This window comes from Callospermophilus lateralis, chromosome 1 (genome assembly GCF_048772815.1).
Source record: "Callospermophilus lateralis isolate mCalLat2 chromosome 1, mCalLat2.hap1, whole genome shotgun sequence".
Classification (NCBI taxonomy): domain Eukaryota; kingdom Metazoa; phylum Chordata; class Mammalia; order Rodentia; family Sciuridae; genus Callospermophilus; species Callospermophilus lateralis.
Window position 1 is genome coordinate 77,292,328 of NC_135305.1, and position 20,197 is coordinate 77,312,524.

The 20,197-nt window shown below is 34.7% G+C and overlaps 1 protein-coding gene across 2 annotated transcripts in view; it reads right to left on the reverse strand.

The window, feature by feature from the left end:
* Window positions 1-389: 389 nt before the first annotated feature.
* The window catches only part of Tmem196 (transmembrane protein 196), a 61,767-nt gene continuing 41,959 nt past the window's right edge, over window positions 390-20,197 (reverse strand). For both annotated transcript variants that reach the window (XM_076863265.2, XM_076863257.2), the window contains exons 2-4: window positions 6,849-6,905; window positions 3,708-3,962; window positions 390-449 (exon numbers count right to left, since the gene is read on the reverse strand). In XM_076863265.2, coding sequence (XP_076719380.1) covers window positions 390-449; window positions 3,708-3,962; window positions 6,849-6,905 — 372 coding nt within the window. The remainder of the gene's footprint in view (window positions 450-3,707; window positions 3,963-6,848; window positions 6,906-20,197) is intronic.

The window sequence follows — 20,197 nt, forward strand, 5'->3', positions numbered from 1 at the left end:
TTTCAAAACAAAGACATCAATAAGTTATTGTTATTTTTTGTTATTTGCACTTTTAATTGCTCAATATGAAACATGTAATTACAAATCTAATACTCATGCTAGTCAAATGTTTGTGTAGAATATGAATTTTATTTCTGTTTTATTTATTTATTTCTATTGAAAATTCTTCTTCAAAACAATCTGTAAAGTCTGTTGAAATGACCAAACTAGAGCATTTCTAGAAAGGTTTTCGCTGCATAAAAAAGGCTGGAGAATAAGTGAGACAAAATTGATGAAGAATAATTTTAGTGGATGCTCAGGAGAAAGAAAAGCAAATGCAAAAACGGTTTTAATCTTATCTCCTAGTCCCTTGATATGTCCTTGCCTCATGAACATCCTAAAAACATTGATTATACTCTTCCATTAAATATCAGTGGTGGTCCTCCATTGCTCATGTTGTCTGTCACTTCCTGTTAGGAAAATAACATGAATTAATTAAAATTCACTTACAGAGTAAGACATTGATCTGGTTAACAGGGTAGAAAACAGAAATTTCAAGCCATTGAAAAACTTTTAGGGGGAAGGACAAGAGTTGATATTGTTGCTCCATTTGAGGAAATAAAATTTAATGGGATTTTGAAGCACATAAAAATGCTAAAGGGACAGTCTTGTAGACCAAAGTCTTCTACCCACAAAATCAGTTCACTCTCCCTACTTTCCTTGTTTTCCCTCAACTTTATTTTGGAAGGACCTTACCTAGAAAGAAAATGATCAAGGGCCCAAGTTTTCCCACAGGCTGCTCTGTTATACTAGCACACTGCCTGGATTACCTTCATTCTATAGAAAATGCAGCCTTTTGACTACAAACTAAAAAGGCCCACAAAGCAGTCATTTACTCGTAACTATGGATCACTAAAAAATTATAGGAGGAAAGATTTTTTTTTAATGATACTATCATCTTTTACAGAAAAAAGCAAAACAATGAAATTACTGAACATGTCTTTAAGGACCCAGTTACTAAGAAATTAGGCAATGAAAATATAGATGTAAAGAATCACACAAAAAAGTTCAATTTGTAATTATAGAATTTATTAATTTAAGAAAAATTTAGTTGTTTTGAATTCATATATCTTATTAAATATTAAACCCTTCCTTACAAAAGAAAAGATGATGAAATGTGAGGCCCACTTACTTTTATTATGGTTAGTGCACCATATTATAAATAATATATCAGCAAAATTATCTAAAAATAGATTGATGACATCCATATTCAAACAAGCCTATTTGCAAAAGAGCAGGAATAAAAAAGACCTTCAAGTGAAATTATTTTCTCAATTATCTAATTTCTATCTAGTTTCTGTTTTGAGAAAGTGCTTGATTTCTTTGGAGGATCTGCTAGAGATTCACATTGTGAAAGTGGTCTGAAAATACACTCATGTTGTTGTACTAGTATTAATCTGATTTGAGGCTTCATTTAATAATTCACTATTAATGGCAAGATTAATAGAAAGCTTGCCCCAAAATGATAGTCAACAAAATTTATTCAAAATTTTTTTTCTTATTCATCCTGCCAGAAGTAGAAGAATTTTATTAATGGATTTATAGAAATAAGAATCTTATTTGTCTTTCCTTTTCAGATAAGTATTTGCATTAATAAAACTGCTTTAAAATAATAAAAAACTAAAGTATCTGTCTTTTATTGCAAATTTAAAGATTTTTTTTAAAAAGTTTTATGAAATAAGAGAATTGTTTTAATTAAATTCACCCCATAAGGACACAGTTAAATTATTCACAGGAAATAACAGTAAAAATTAGTTTTGAAATGGATGAGTCTTATCAACTTATTTGCAAATAGGAATGTCCAATTAAACAAGATGTTTCTATTAGAAATTTGGGTAGGGCCAAATGTGGATATTTGCAAATGGACATACTTTCTGCAAATGGGTCACTATATCATTTTCTGTATTTCCAATTATACTGTTAAAATAAATTAAGAACTTTATTTTCAGCAATTGGAAATATGGAAAATAAATTGGAAAAATGTTATATTGGATAATTTTTCCAGAAAACCTTTTTTTTCAGAATTTGTTCTATATTAGTGTCAAACTTTGGCTCTCCGTTCATGCAATTTTGGCAAGCTGGAGATACAGTTTGTAGACTCATCTATTATTGAAAGCAAAACTGGTCTGTGAATGATGATATTGAGTCAGAATCATGATGTAGCAGATAATAAAAGGAATTATGAATCATCCAAGCAGAAACGTGTTTGGATGCTTAAAGGCAGGCTGAATATTTTAAATACTCAACCAACTTTCAAGCTGCAAGACATTGCCATGTAGGTTTATGTCAACTCCTCGAAGCAGCCCTTATGAAAGTGATACTTTGAGGAACAACATTACAGCATCAGTCCAAACTGATCTGCTGACATCATGGCTTCCAGAAAGAAGCAGTGCTTCCTGCAGCAACGTTACAACATGGCAACTCCCTGGAAATCAGCGTACCTTGTAGGTAACTCTGGTGTCGGGGGCACCACCGGGCAGCTGGGCAAGTCGGTTATTTCAATAGCCCTCAATCTCTAATGTAAATATAACAATTATACAATAAATATTGCACAAACATACAAAAAAGGTGAAAGCACACTAGAATAGAAATAGAGCACAAAAAATTCACTATCCAAATATATAATGATCATCTATTTTTAATGACCGAATATTTCTTTAAATTATCAGTCCTGCTACTTATACTATTAATTATTTTGAAGGATATGCAGACATCTGTCTAAAATTGCTTTCTTGGGACAATTTAAGAGCATCTTCTTTCTGTTTGTATGGATCATATACAAAATGAAAATATATCAACTGTAAAATAAATATTTAACTTCAAGGGAACATTATAAAGAAAAATGCAGTAACTCTTGCCACTATTTCTTTTTCTCTGTGGTTGTACAATTTCATTTCCATGACACAAAGCAAAATATGATTTGGTCATTGTCTTAGTGAGTTTATTTTACAGATGTTTATCTTAATAGATCCAGTAGCAGGAACTGAATTAAGAAATGTGTGCAAAATGTAGCAGAAACACAGACAGATCTCTATATTAATTCTTCTTTTATGCAATTAATATAACTTTCTGTTTGAATAGGTTTCATGAAACAATTGTGCAAGGACCATTGTTTAAAATACAGGCAAAGCTATCCAAATATGCATCAAATTAAGATGAGAATTAAATGAAGCTTTATATGGATTGTAAAATATGCACTGATAGATGAAGCATTTTGTCACCTTCTTCAAAAGCCCCTTTATGCTTGATGATCTAATTTACATAATCAAATGCAACTACTTACAAAAACAAGGGATGAGCTAGATAGAAAAGGGAATTCATGCGATTTCTAAAACTGGCACTATTGAATGGAGACTGTTTTGAGTTTATGTGTTTTTCCTCAGTATAATACATAAAAATTCATATTTATAAGGTATTCAATATTTTATGAAGTGCTATTTCAGGAAATGTGTTTTGAATACACAGGCTAAAAAATTATGTTGAAAATAGGTGTAACCATAAATTGCAGAGAGAAAATAATTTAAAAATTCCCATACTTAATCCAATAGGGCCAAACTTATAAAATATGACCCCTCATATTGTCATCTAGGGTTGCAAGTTGATTCACCCAGAGCAGACTGCAGTCTTCATCACATGACAGCAGTAGGAGGCAAAGGTATAAAACTCACTTTCTCAGCCATTTCATGAGAGTGATGCAGGGAATGCTCCCTTTCGGAGAACATCCTTCTCTGCTCATAGCTGGCTAGTCGGCAAGTAAGCCAGGAAGACAGGGTGCAGCCCCCAATCCCAATGCACGCCAGGGACATGGAGGCAAGATGCAGAGGATACAGGGAAGAGGTCTTCTTTGTGACTGCCCGAAGGAACTGAAAATTCAGGATGCCCCCAATGAGCCCACAGATACAGCAGGCTGAGAAGAGGATCATCTGACAAGGAAAAGAAAAAAGGGTTAAACTTGAAGACACAAAACTGCCCGGAACACAGGCTGTTGCATGTCCAGAATGGCTGACTTTGAAGGTGCTAATAGAGGACAGAAACTAGCCTTTCAGTAGGGATTCTACTTGGTCTGACTTATTGCAGAGGAAGTACACCACAGTGTCTCAGAAATAGAAATCAAGGATATATCTGATGAGAATTCTGAAGTAAGCATTGTCTTTCAGCTAGATACAGATTCAAACAATATTTATTTAATACCTATTGTGGGCCACTATGCTAGAAATAGCAATAGATGTCATCTCAATTAGCCTTGCCAGCAGTTCACTGAAAGACATACTAATGCACATTTTGGAAAAATGAATGGTGATTAGAATAAACTCAAATTTAGGTACTTAGATTTTCTAGCTTAAATCCAGTTTCACTATGTCAGTCCTCTCAAAGTGTCAAAATATCTATTGAATTTTCATTACTTCCACTTAACTTCAAATATTTGTGCCTCCTATGTATATGAACTTAGGGAATTTAATTAAGTCCTTTTTACTTTCAGTAAGTCTTTTATTGCTTGTGTATCTTTTTCCTCAACAGGTAGATTAAGGAATTCCCATGAACAGGCCCTCTACCTTACAAATCTTTTGTTTACTCTGGTGGCACTACAATGAAATACAAATAATAGGTGTTCCAAAAATACTGTTTGATTATGGCTTAGCTTTCAAACTTATTATTGGTTTGATCTGGGTCTCTACTCATAGGAGGGGGCAGTAATCAATCTAAATATCATCCCAGAAGATGAAGTGCAATGCCTTCTATAGCAATGTTTTCTGAATATTTAAGAAACTTAATTTACTATTTCAAGAAATTTAATAATTTTACTTTGTTTTTGCATCTGGTATAAATTATCCTGTGGGCTTTCCTGGTATTTGATAATATGATACTAATTTAATTATCCAAACTTATTTCCATTCTTCTCTGGAACATAGTATTCAATCACTCCACCCCCACGCCCACTGGGCTAGGGATGGAACCCAACTTCTCAAGCTCCAAGTCCAGCACTGATCTACACCCCAGCCCAGATTTTCTTGTCCATTAATGGAGCTTGCTCATTTACATCTCAAGGATATTTTTAGTTTCCTGGAAATGTTTTTGCTTTTTCCTTGTGTTCCTAAATGAAAGGCACAAATCAAGTCTTAACTTTTCAGAATGCCTTCCTGGATTTATTGACCCCCTCCTTTGCTATAATTCTCCAGAGCAAGCAGCTTTATAACTTACTTTAGCATTTAGTTTTACATGAACAGGTATTATTTGCTTTCCACAAGTAGTTAAGTTTAGCAGCATTAAGGAGTACCTAGCACCTGTGAGATCCCAAGTGAGGCAGCTGGCACTACCAAGAATAGCTCATAGTTATTCTCCTTGAGATCTTGTGAAAGAGAAGATTCAATTCCTCAAGGTGATGTGATAAATATTAAGAGGAAAAGATGAATTGTTGCTCTAGGAGTAGTAGGAAAAAGGGGAGGTTAGAGTTTAGCCAGTGATGGTTGTTGGAAGCTTCCAGGATAACATGCCATCTTAGCGAAGTGCATCTAGGTGCCGACAGAAGGCCCAGCCATGGGTGGGTCAAGCACAATTAAAAAAATGTTCAGATCTTATGACTTTTTTTCTTTTATACTTTATAAGAGACTTAGAAAGACAGGAAACAGACACTAATGTCTTTTTAAAAAGTTCTTCCTTCCTTCTTCCCTCCATCCGTTTTTCCCTTCTGTCCTTCCTTGCTTTTTTCTCCCAATAAGTTGTTCTTACACAGCCATAGAGAGCCTTGGTAGAGGAAAGGTGTAGAAGAATGAAGGCCATGTCTAAAGAATGATGGAAGAATCATAGGTGCCAATTCCATGTATCCAAGAAAACACTTTTTTCCTCTCAAAGATTTCTTTTTCCCCCTTTATATAATTTTTAAATATTACAGCTCACATGTCTACAGCAGTGAGTATGTAATCGTTTTTGTCACAATGGAAGTTATCATAGAAAAAGGCATAATCAGAAAAAGGGACAAAATGAAGATAGCTGCAATTCTATACATTTCTGGTCCTGCTCAGACACCTGGCCTCTCCTTGTAGAACTGCAGGCTCAAAGGCCACTTCCTAGAGTTGTTGTGCAGCATTGATTTTGCCATTTGGCAAAGGTTTATGATTTTTCCTTTTGTATTCAATAAAATAAGACATACTTTTTCTTTCTCTTCAAACTTTCATAAAATCACATGGAAGGCAAGAGGAGGATTCACATTTCAGCATGTGGTGTTCTCCTCCAGCCCAATGTCAGAGTCAACCAGGAGCATGTTCCCTACCCCAGAACCTAAGATAGAACCATTAAACATCTGAAAACACTTACATGTGCATTTATAGTAATAAAATAAATCTTTAAGAATTGTCTGTAACCATAACAACACAGCTGTCTTGCTGCTTTGTAAAATTAGTTTCATAAAGCCAGTAATTCTTAGGCCCAGATCCATATTCGACTAGTTAAATTTCCCAAAGACTCAAGCTTTATTGTTTTTTAGCTCATGGAAGGTTTCAGGTGATTGCCCAGGAGTCTCTAAGTGGAAAACTGGAGGCTGTCATCCCTAGCAGACATTAACGCTTGCATATTTATGTATTAGGAGAGCATATCAAAGCTTTTTTGTGCTGGTGTTTTGTCATTGTCTCTACTACTCTTGATGATTTTCTTTGAAACAAGAAAGTCAGGATTTATTTGTCAGATTTCTCAGTCTCATTTTTATCCTAGCTAGTAACATTTAGTATATGGAAGTTGGCTAGTCATCTTTTCTGGTTTTGAATTCTTATATTTTAAACACTTCAATGCATAGTACAAACAAGGAAAAAACTTACGACAAGTCCTGATTTTTTTTTGGCGCACAATATCCCACATATGCCACAGAGAAGAAACTGCAAAGGAAAAGAAGTAAAATTATTCCATTTTCAAAGACAGAGAACACCTAGCTTTTAGCTTATTACAGTTCACTCACGACACTTGCTCCAGGGAAGTGTAAAAGTTTTAAATTCTCATCAAAATCTAGAAAGAAAAATACCTGATTATAGAATAGTGAAGGCTAAAAATGTACACTCTAATTAAAATTTATTTTTTGAAAGGTGATAAGAGTAATAGTGAGGTTGAAGCCCAAATTAACCAGGTTCACACCAGGCAAAATTATGAAGTAATTGAATTTAGAGTTCTGTTCCTCTTGTTTCCTATTACATCTTATCCCTTTCTACTTTCTCAGGAAGAAAAGTGGTGTGATACATTCATTCATACTAAACAACTAGCAATAGGATTTTACTTCAAGTAGGGGTTTAGTACAAAGGAAAAAATAAGGCATCAGTCAGGGACATATTTCTCTATAAAGACATTATTTGTACCTGTGGAATTGGTACAATGGCTACCTCATTCCATCAGAATTGAGAATGCTGCCCTTGTGGAAACATCAAAAGAACACAAGGGAATGAAGTGACTAGAGGCATATAATTTCATGTAAATAAGAACACTGGTGACATAATTGCTTTGCAAAAGCAATTACATTAAATCATCTATCAACAACACATTATTAGACATTTTGATTATCATGAAACGGTAAATAGTTAAGTTTGGATATAAACATTTAAGGTCATTTCAATCCAAATTGGCAAATACTTCAGACTGGAACTATTATATAAATAGATTAACTCACTAACAAGTGAACAAGCCCTCTAAAGTCTTTCAGATTTGCAAAAAGAAACTCGTTTCCATTTTACTTTTTAAAATTTTGCTTTCCCAAATGAAAACTAAAACACAACTGATTTAAACTATGTATCTCACACCTGGACAGATTTTAAAAGTATGTATCAAAATATCCTAAGGATTATCTGAAATAGTAGGCATGTAAGAAGTACAAATAAACTTGTTGGAAAATAATGGGTAAAGGAAATTGTTGCCAGGGAACTTCCCACATAATGGAGCAGAATGATTTTATAATCACCTGCTTTATAGCAGGCAGTGGTACAGGAGGACAGATCTGGGGACATGAGGGTACATAATTTAGATGACATTTCAAATAATGAGAAAAGGATCAGGATTATTTGTTCAATAAATGAAATTACAAAATTTGTTGACCTTCCCCTAACATCATACACCATAATTAATATAAAGTGCTTTGAGTTTTAGAGGCATAAAAATTTATAAATGTGTTAGGATATGATAAAGTTACAAATGTGTAATTTTAAAGAAGTGAGGAGGATTATCTAAATATGACCTTGAAGTCCATAGATCAAGGTAGGAAACACTTATAAGTTGAGGAGAAAAATTATGATTTTATGAATCAAAAATATTGAAACTCAAAGGTAAAAAAATAACTTTAGGATCATATTCACAAAATATATTATGGGTAAAGGGTTAAAACACTCTAATCTCACAAAATATTTATAGTACTAATAAAATCAGGAGAAGATAGAAACTCAGAACCTTACAAGACTTGAATACTTACATAATTTTCAAAAATCTTAAAAAGTGATTTCTGAGTAACTGCTTCTTACAGCCCTCTGTGCCCTAATTTAGACCTCCTGTCCTTGTGTGGAGTCCTTCTAACTGATTCTATCTAGCATATTTTAAGACTGTGCTGAAGCAATTTCAGTTTGGACCAATCCTGTACCTCTTCATGCTTTAAACCTCAAAGCCAAGCACATCTTTCTCCTTAACTAATTCTAACTCGACCTGAAAATCCGTTCACCCGGAATTCATTCTTGAAATAATTTGAAAGCTGTGTAGTTTTATGTTCTTTGGATCTGTTTTGAAATCTATAAATATCATCATTATTTATTTACTGTAGACTCATGGGACCTCAGGAGCATAAGCGGAGGTCACTACCCCAGCCACTTTGTTGGAACATCTAGTTGGAAGTGAAATTGCTACATCTAGGTAGCAATTTGTCCCAGTTCACTTGAATGGAGCTAAGAAATGGGAGTTCAGGGCTGGGGAGGGGGAAGGTAGAGGAGGGAAATTAAGCAATGTTTTTCCATTCTCTCTCATCTCTGCAGTGTAAATAGTCTCTAATAGTTACTTCTGTATCCAAAATCCACATTCCTTAGAGGAAACCTGTAATCCAAGAAGAAAATATAGATGCATGCAATGGGAAGTATATAAAATTATGGAATTTTTGAGAAGGAACGGGGAGATCTTGACTTAAGTTTAGTCATTTTAATTTACAGAGAAGAGAAAAATCTCCTGCCCCCAACATACCTACCAAGCTGTAAATTAACCTTTTATTCCAGTGGCTGTCTTTAACCCAAGTAATACCACTGGAAGAGAGCTTGAGTTATGATTTAAGTAGTCCTCATAATTTATACATGGGGACCTGGGAAACTAGATGTCCAGGCAGGTTTAGTGTCTTGCTAAAGGTCACACATATAATTTAATGTTTTACTAAGTGTCTAAATTAATTTGTTTCTACTAATATAATGGAAATGCTTTTGAAAATAATTTTTTAATGTGAGTACAGTGTACATTAAACTAGTAAATCCAATGGAAGTGTTTAGTGAACACCTATCCACCTATGACTGCTGTCTCTGCTCTTGCCATAGTTGATTTTCGTTGTAATTAAAATAATTAGATCAGAATTTCTCTGAGATTTTATCTCACTCCTGTCAGAATGGCAACCATCAAGAATATAGGCAACAATAAATGTTGGCGAGGATGTGGGGAAAAAGGTACATTCATACATTGTTGTGGGACTGCAAATTAGTGCAACCACTATGGAAAGCAGTATGGAGATTCCTCGGAAAATTTGGAATGGAACCACCATTTGACCCAGCTATCCCACTTCTTGGTTTATACCCAAATGACTTAAAATCAGCATATTATTGTGACACAGCCACATCAGTGTTTATAGAAGCTCAATTCACAATAGCTAGACTATGGAACTAACCTAGATGTCCCTCAATAGATGAATGGGTAAAGAAAATGTGGTATATATGCTCAATGGAATATTACTCAACTTTAAAGAAGAGTAAAATTATGGCATTTGCTAGTAAATGGTTGGAGTTGGAGAATATCATGCTAAGTGAAATAAGCCAATCCCACAAAACCAAAGGCCAAATGTTTTTTCTAATATGCAGATGCTAATTCACCATAAGGCGGAGGGGAGGCACTAGGGAATAGCGTTATCTTAGATTAAGTAGAAGGAAGATATGGGGGGGATGTGGGGATAGGAAAGATAGTAGAATGAAACAAACATTTATATATATATATATATATATATATATATATATATATATATGACTGAATGATCAATATGATTCTGCAACATGTACTCTCAGAAAAATATCCCATCTATGTATGATATATCAAAGTGCATAAATGCATTCTACTGTCATACATAATTAATTAAAACAAGTAAAAAATGTAAATAATTAGGAAATGTGTCATGGTGTTATGGTCTAAAATTACTTGTACCTTATTTTATAGGGAAACCTGCTATAATAATTTAAAGGTTCTTATTTTTCTCAACATGACTTTATGCAGGATGGAAAGAACTTATCCACATTGTGGAAATTATTAAGCAATTATAAAATAAACTAGCTGAAACTGATGGCTTGTCGTGTGTGTGTGTGTGTGAGAGAGAGAGAGAGAGAGAGAGAGAGTAGAGATGTATGTGAAACCCTGCTCCTTCCTTAGTTTTTCCCTTTTTAACAAATAATAGCCTTAAGACTTCGGCAGGCAGGAGAAAAGCCTTTTATTTTATTTCAAGGGCATATGCAAGTTTAGATGGCCATTATAATTAGAGGAAAAGTAGAAGAAAATTTGTTTACATAGGAAGAGAGGCAGGAATTCATTGGGGATCTAATATCCTATGCCTATACTTAATGAGAATCATCAACCACTGGAGAAGAGGTGGGAGCCCACTACTTAAGACCAATCACAGATACAAGGCAGAATTTGGCTTGTCACAAAGAGGATGGTACCGAATGCCAAGAAAGTACCACCCCTAGGCCAGGTACACAGGACCTTTCCAAGCTGAGATGGGCCTAAAACAACAAAGAACCTTCTCCTGGATCCCACCTGCCCTTAACTGTGAGCCTAGCACATGGAAGTAACAAGTAACAGGAAGTTTCCACTAAGGGGAGGCAAGAACATAGGAGAAGACCCCTCTGGTAGAGGTGAGCAGGGGCTCAAGCTGAGGGTGGGACATTAATACTGGAGAATATGTTTTTGCACTCAAGTTCCTTCCTGGGGCACAAGATGACCATAGTGCACCACTAGAAGAATTTGAAGACTATTGTTCACCAAAGATAATTATAGTAACAACAAAATTTAATTCTTCCTTAGAATGACACTATCTCTAACACTGATAGTCTAAAAGAAGATAGAGAGATAAACTACAATATTCTGAAAAAAAAAAAAGACTTTGAAATTGGAGCTATACCATCAATCTAAACTCTTACTCAAAGAAGAAATTATAAGAAAGCCATGCACATGTGGCTAAGGACATGGTGGTAGAACGAATTATGGCCCCACATGTTCTAATCCCAAGAACTTTGAATGTCACCTTATTTGGTTAAAAAGGGGGGGGGCATATGTGATTAAATTAAGGGTCTTGATATGGGGAGATTATTGTAGATTTTCCAGAGATACCCTAAAAATATAACCACAGGGGTCTATTAATGGGGGGAGCAACATCAAAAGGAACAGAAAGAGGAATCCAAGATGGTGGCCAGAGGGAGGCAGTATTCTGTGTATCTCTGTGACTTGGTCTCAACTAGTGGGAATACTGCTTCTCTGAGAGTGAGAGAGGACCCCTACACAGCTGCTCTCATGCATAAATCACCACGGCTGTGCCCCTACTCAGGGCTCTGGGCCTCAGTGTTAGAGCAAGACTCCTGACTCCTGTCATGCAACCCCTGACTACAAGCCCACACAGGGCTCCTGAGAGCCTCAGCAGAATCACTACATCAGCACTGCTGCAGAACTCCCAGACCCTGCTCTGCTCCCATGCAGGATACTGAGTTGCTACCTACCCACAGGAACTCTGACCGCCACTCTCCTGTGGACCCCCATCTACCAACAGAGGCTCCCCTGGTCACCTCCATCTTGTGATTCGACTTAGCAGCTACAGCCATAATCCCTTACATGGTAATCTGCCCACACCAGGGGACTTCTCACAGGCTCTGAAGTCAGACAAAAGCTGCAGTACTGAACATCACAGAGCTCATCTCTGAACACACTGCACAACACCATCACCCGACTCCGCCCACCCCACCTGACACCCCAGTGGTGGAAGCAGACTGCCTCCATCTTGGGTCATCTTCCTCACCATATTTGGTCGGGGCAGCTCCCAGATTGGAATTCCAGCTGGCCGGATACTTGGTTTCCACCCATCCCACTCCCCAGCAGCGGTAACCAGGCACAGTAGCTGCCCAACACAAAACATCTTTCAATGAGATGGGGTGCGCAGACCAGGGTGCTGCCTATGGGAGCCCTGCAGAGAGAGGTACCTTAATTGGGAACAGCTAAGGGAGAGGGAGACGATGAAAATGTTTTGAGACTAACAGAGAGACCAGGAACTGGGAAATCTTTAGGCAAGATACCGAGACAGGACCAGGTGCTCAAGTCATACGAGCAGACCCAAAAAGAGACCTTTGAGGTGCAGTCTACCTGCAGGGACTGGCAGGTGCCACACATCACTTCCAGGCACCCTGCACCAGGACCAGCCTTCCCACCCTGGTTACCTTCATTATCCTGAGGGTGGAGGTACCAGCTAACAACAGGCAACCTCACCTATTAATTGAGAAGGGAAGCAAGAAAGAAACGGATCTCCAAAACAATCAACAATTCTGGTTTCTTCCTTTGAGAATTTGTTTTTCTTTTTTCTCTTTTTCTTCTCCCACTCTATCCTCCAACCCTTCCCTCCCCAACCTTTGTGAAACCAAGTACTTTTCATGAATTAGGATTTTGATGACTGGGATGTCTGAATAATATATTAGAGGTGTGTTGTATATGCTTTTATGTTTTTTCTTTTTCACCACCAATTTTTACTATTTTAATATCCTTTATTTTTCTGAACACATATATATGTTTGTTTTATGTACTCTACTGTCTTCCCACATACTTGTCTACCCCAAATTACTTCCTGATTATTCTCCTGCTAATATAATAGCCTTCTTCATTAGAGTTCTCTTTCACACTTCCTAAGATATATTAACTCTATACCTTCACATCCTGCCTCTTTAGCATATCATCCTATGCCTCACCCCCTGTTCATTGTCCACCATCAGAAACTGTAAACCCTTTTATAAACCTAATGATTACATTATAGATAATAATTGAATTCAACATTTGTGTATATTGTGACCAAACTGTAAATGTCTTAATAGTAATGAATTGTTTATAGGTGTTATATTGCTGATATTGGGATCTGTTAACATTGTCCTTCCTCCCAAAGGAGAGGTATTTGAACCCTACAGGAGCACTATAAGCCTACATGGTAAAAACAATAACACATTGGACCCATAATGCTAGAAGGGAAGACACACAAAAAACATGAAAAGGCAAGGGAAAAAGTGCCCCAAACAAATCAAGATACCACATTATTAGACTCCATGGCCAGCACAGCAGAAGAAATGACAGAGAAGGAGTTCAGGATATACATGATTAAAATGTTCTGTGAATTAAAGGATGATATAAGAGAGCAAATACAGGAAGCAAAAAATCATTTCAACAAAGAGCTACATAAACAAATACAGGAAGCAAAAGATTACAAAAGATTACTTCAATAGGGAGATAGATAGTGGTTCTAAAAAAACCCCCAGAAATCCTTGAAATGAAAGAAACAATAAACCAAATTAAAAGTTCAATTGAAAGCATCACCAACAGAGTAGACCACTTGGAAGTATGGACATCAGACAATGAAGACATATATATATAATATTGAAAAGAATGTAGACCACACAGTGAAAATGGTAATAAACCATGAGAACATTCAAAAAATAAGGGATAGCATGCAAAGACCAAATTTAAGAGTTTTTGGGATAGAGGAAGGCATAGAGTTCCATACCAAAGGAATGAACAATATATTCAGTGAAATAATATCAGAAAAATTTTCTAGACATGAAGAATAAATTGGATACCAAATGTTCAAAATCACAATAGATCCACACCGAGGCACATTACAATGAAAATGCCCAACATATAGAATAAGGAGACAATATTAAAAGCCACGAGAGAAAGGAATCAGATTACATATAGGGGGAAACCAATTAGGATAATGGCAGATTTTTCAACACAGACAGCTAGAAGATCCTGGAAAAACATACATCAAGCTTTGAAAGAAAATGGATGCCAACCAAGAATCTTGTATCCAGCAAAATTCAGCTTTAGATTCAATGATGAAATAATAACCTTCCATGATAAACAAAAGTTAAAAAAAATTAAAGCTAAAAAATTGGCACTACAAAACATCTTCGGCAAAATATGTTTTTGTTTCCATGAAGAGAAAAAAAAAAAGCAATAAAAATTTGCAGAGGGAGGTATTATCCTAAAGGAAAAACTAATCAAAGGAGAAAACAAATCAAGTTAAATAATAAAAATAAACAAATATGGCTGGGAATACAAATCATGTCTCAATAATAACCCTGAATGTTAATGGCCTAAATCCAGCAATCAAAAGACATAGGCTAGCAGATTAGATTTTTTTTTTAAAAGACCCAACAATATGCTGCCTCCAGGAGACTCATCTGATAGGAAAAGACATACACAGACTGAAGGTGAAAGGTTGAAAAAAATCACACCACTCTCATGGACTGTGGAAGCAAGCAGGGGTTTCCATCCTTGTATCAAATAAAGTAGACTTCAAACTAAAGTTAATCAAAAGGGATAAAGAAGGTCATTTCCTACTGCTCAAGAGAATGATACACCAACAAGACATAACAACTATAAATATATATACCTCAAACAATGGAGCATCAGTATTCATCAAACAAATCCTCCTCAAGTTCAAGAGTCAAATTGACAACAGCACAATAATCTTGGGTGACTTTAACACACCTCTTTCTCCACTGGATAGGTCTCCCAAACAAAAGTTGAATAAAAAAATAAAACTATAGAATGCAATAATACAATCAATAATGTAGACTTGACTGATACATAGAATATTTCATTCTTTAACAAGCAAATACACTTTCTTCTCAGCAGCACATGGATCCTTCTCTAAAATAGACCATATAATATGCCACAAAGAAACTTTTAGAAAATACAAAAGAGTAGAGATACTACCCCTTATTTTATCAGATCTTAATGGAATGAAATTATAAATCAATGACAAAATAAAAAATAAAAATTACCCCAACACCTGGAGACTAAACAATATGCTACTGAATGAACAATGAGTTTCAAAAGACATCAATGAGGACATTCTTAGAGGTACATGAGAACATTGACAAAAAATAAGAAGAAAGTTCATTGCATGGAGTTCATTCCTTAAAAGAAGCAAAAGTCAGCAAATAAATGACCTAACATTACATCTCAAACCCCTAGAAAAAGAAGAACAAATCAACACCAAAATTAGAAAAAGGCAGGAAATAATTAAAATTTGAGGTTAAATCAATAAAATTGAAACAAAAGAAAGAATTGAAAAAATTGACAAAACAAAAAGTTGGTTCTTTGAAAAAATAAATAAAATTGACAGACCCTTAGCTATGCTAACGAAGAGAAGGGGACAGAAAACTCAAATTACTAACATACATGATGAAAAAGGTAATATCACAACAGAAAGTACAGAAATACAGAGGATAATTAGAAATTATTTTGAAAACTTGCACTCCAATAAAATAGAAGATACTGAAGGCACTGACAAATTTCTTAAGTCATATGACTTACCCAAATTGAGTTAGGATGATATACACAATTTAAACAGACCAATATCAAGCTATGAAATAGAAGATGCCATCAGAAGCCTTCCAACCAAGAAAAGCCCAGGAACAGATGGATCCACAGCCAAGTTCTACAGACATTTAAAGAAGAACTAATACCAATACTCTTCAATTTATTTCAGGAAATAGAAAAAGAGCACTTCCAAACTCATTCTATGAGGCCAGTATCATCCTGATTCCAAAACCAGGCAAAGACACATCAAAGAAAGAAAACTTCAGACCAATATCTCTAATGAATATAGATGCAAAAATTCTCAATAAAATTCTGGCAAATCAAATAAAAAAATGTATCAAAAAGATAGCGCACCTTGATTAAGTGGGATTCATCCCAGGGATGCAAGGTTGGTTCAACATATGAAAATTAATAAATGTAATTTATCATGTCAATAAACTCAAAGATAAGAATCATATAATCATCTTAATAGATGCAGAGAAAGCATTTGACAAAATACAGCACCTCTTCATGTTCAAAATACTAGAAAAATTAGGGATAACAGAAACTTATCTCAACACTAATCTCTAGGGTATATAAAGAACTCAAGAAGCTAAACACCACAAAAAACAAATAATCCAATCAATAAATGGGCTTGAACAGATACTTCTCAGAAGAGGATGTACAATCAATCAACAAATATATGAAAAAAAATGTTCATCATCTCTAGCAATTAGAAAGAATGCAAATCAAAACTTCTGTAAGATTTCATCTCACTCCTGTCAGAATGGCAGCTATTATGAAGATAAACAACAATAAGTGTTGATGAGGATGCGGGGAAAAATGTACACTCATACATTCCTGGTGAGACTGCAAATTGGTACAGCCCATATGGAAAGAAGTATGGAGATTCCTTGGGAAACTGGGAATGGAACCACCATTTGACTCGGCTATCCCTCTCCTTGGTTTATACGCAAAGGACTTAAAAACAGTATACTACAGGGACACAGCCATATCAACGTTTATGGCAACACAATTCACAATAGCTAAACCAACCTAGATGCCCTTCAGTAGACAAATGGATAAAAAACAATGTGGTATATATATATATATATATATATATATATATATATATATATATATATACACAATGGAATATTACTCAACAATAAAAGAGAATAAAATCATGGCATTTTCAGGTAAATGGATGGAGTTGAAGAAGAAAATGCTAAGTGAAGTTAGCCAAAACAAAACAAAACAACAACAACAAAACAAATGCTGAATGCTTTCTTTGATATAAGGAGACTGATTCATAGTGGGGTTGGGAGAGGTAGTATGGGAGGAATAGAGGAACTCTAGATAGGGCAGAGGGGTGGGGGGGTGGGGAGGGGGCAGGTGATTAGAAATGATGATGGAATGTGATAGACATAATTATCCAAAGTACATGTATGAAGATACAAATTGCTGTGAATATATTTTGTATATAACCAGAGATATGAAAAATGGCATTCTATATGTGCAATATAAATTGTAATGCTTTCTGCTGTCATATATATATATATATATATATATATATATATATATATATATATATATATATATATGGTGGGGAAGCACAGAATAAAACAAAATAGCAAATCTTTTAAGTAGGAAAATATTGATTCAAAAAGTTAGTACATAGTTAGAATAGATATCCCAGGTGATAGTGGCATGAGATAAGCTGTAAGCAAAGTTTTGTTTGTTCTTGTATCATTTAGCAGAATAATAGAGATCCTAACTCATTGTCAATATTATTAGCAAAGAAGAACTTTAAATTTGTGCATTTAATTATAGAGAACCAGAAAAATAAAAAGGAAATACAAAGTAATAATCACAAAGATTTCAGGAAAGTTAAAAAAAATCAACAGATTTTAGGAAAGTTTAAAAAAAACAGTGAAAAGAAAGAAAGTGAAACTATAAGACAAGTATGCACATGAATAATTCTCATAATGAAAGCAATTGGACTAATTATGAATGTGTTCAATTTTCCTAACAAAGGATTTTGTTAACATGAATGAAAACCTGTCCTTTTCTTGTCCCTCTTCTGTCTATCTCTAAGAATAAAACATACTAAGACAGGCTATTTGGAATTTCCCGGTTTGTGTTGTATAATAAAGGATCTGGAACGATGATTACTGTGGAAACAGATAAAAGCAGTGGTTCTTCAACCAGTCTAGAGCATGTGAGACTGGAATGATGGGACTATGAAAGATGATGAGCCAATCTTGTTTCAAGACAGCATAGTAACATTTTTTTCCCACCTTTCATTTAACCACTTCAGATGAAATGCTTTTCTAAGAAATTCTGTAACTATTACAGAAGATGCATTCATTAGAAATAGAAACAGTTTTAGTTGTTTTCCCCTTAAGATCATGAGCTGATCTGCAGATAGAATAAAATACTTTAAGACCACTCACAGTTTACATACTTTTATGAAAATTAGTCAGTTTTAAAATGTATTGAAAAATTATCAGGAAAACACACAAACATTACATGTAAAATTGATCTAATATTATCTATTTGACTTAAATAATATATTCTGTAGCTGGAATAAAAGTTGTATAATTTGTTTTGCTACTAGAAGTTCTTGAATATTTTTTATTCTGTGTAAGCGTTGTATCTCAAATTTGGCTGCTTCTCAGTTTAAAATTCCTGATGCCTTGAAGCAGTTAGAATCTCCAAGAAAGTGTCTGTGAATTTAAATCTTCCCAGGTGATTACATTGTGTAATCAGGGTCCAAGAGCCACAGACCATAAGAATCACACACATGCTCAACATTATCTTACCTGCAGACCCTCACTTCAGGGTTTTCCACAGAAGCACTGGTACTGCCCTTAATTCCTTTAGTGAATTATGGACAAACATGAAGACTCGAAAAGTGCACTTTAGGGAGAAGCACCAAGTCTATGTTTATAATATAAGGTCAGAGAGTCAGAGCTGTTTAGTCCTAATGGCTCTTAGAAATTGAGACGTTATATCATCAGTGTTTAGTTTTATTCTACCTAGTGCCTTTCATCATTGCTAATATGTTTTTCCCCCCGACCTTCTGATCTTTTGTAAACTTTCTTCAAGTTTTCTATTTTGCTTTCCTTTACTAGATCTAGAGCTAACCATGGTACACTATTATCAGGAAGAATCACAGTATGTTTGTTGAGAAAATGGGTATAAGAAAAAAAACCTATACAAATAATCATCATTGTAAGAAAAGTATTGAAAAGGAATAGATTAAAATTAAGTGAGAGAAACAACAAGAAAACAAACAATTGAATTAAAATATGGGCAAAATATTTGAACAGACACCTGAACAAAAAAAGACATACTTGCCAACTAAGCATTTGAAAAGATAGTCAACATTATTTATCATTAAGAAATTTATATTTAAACTACAACTAAACACCAATACACATCTATTAAAATGGGTAAAACGCAAAACACAAGCCTGATGATACTAATTATTGTGATGTGGAGCAACAGGAATTTTCATTCATTGCTTATATAAATGGAAAAGGAAACAGCTGTTTTGGAAATAGTGTGGCAGTTTCTTATAACGCTAAATATAGTCTTCCCTTATGCCCTGATTGTGCTTTAGGTATCTGTCCACAAATCTGAAATGTTATGGCTTTATTCATCATTGACAAAAAATTGGAAGAAGTGAAGTTGTTCTTTACTAGATAATGGATAAAGTGTGGTACAACCTTGCAAAACAATATAATTCAATGATTAAAAAATGTGATTTCAAATAACTCAAAGACACAGAATTTAAATGCATATTGACAAATGAAAAAAGCTAGTCTGTGTACAGTACAAGTCTAATTATAGGGCATTTTGAAAAAAGTGAACAAAAGATATAGCCAACAACAACAATAAAATGAGTAGTTGGCATTTAGGTGAGAGAGAGAGGGGGTAGAATATGTGAAACAGATATTTTCAAAGCAGTAAAATTACTCTATGTGATATTGTAATAGTGGATATATGTTATTTGAATTTGTTAAAACTTTTTTTTTTTTAACCACAGAATTACCTGGGGAGTTTTTTTCTAATATTTATTTTTTTAGTTTTAGGTGGACATAATATCTTTATTTTTATGTGATGCTGAAGATTGAACCCAGATCTTCATGCATGCTAGGCAAGCACTCTACCACTGAGCCACAACCACAGCCCAGAATTTGCTAAAACTTTACAGCACAAAAAACCTTAGTGTATGCAGAATTTAAAAAAATGAAAAATCAGCCAGGACTCAAAAGAATAGAATACAGAATGTTACCAAACAATATAACTATTACAAATGTGTAAGATGATTTTACTGAAAGTGGCC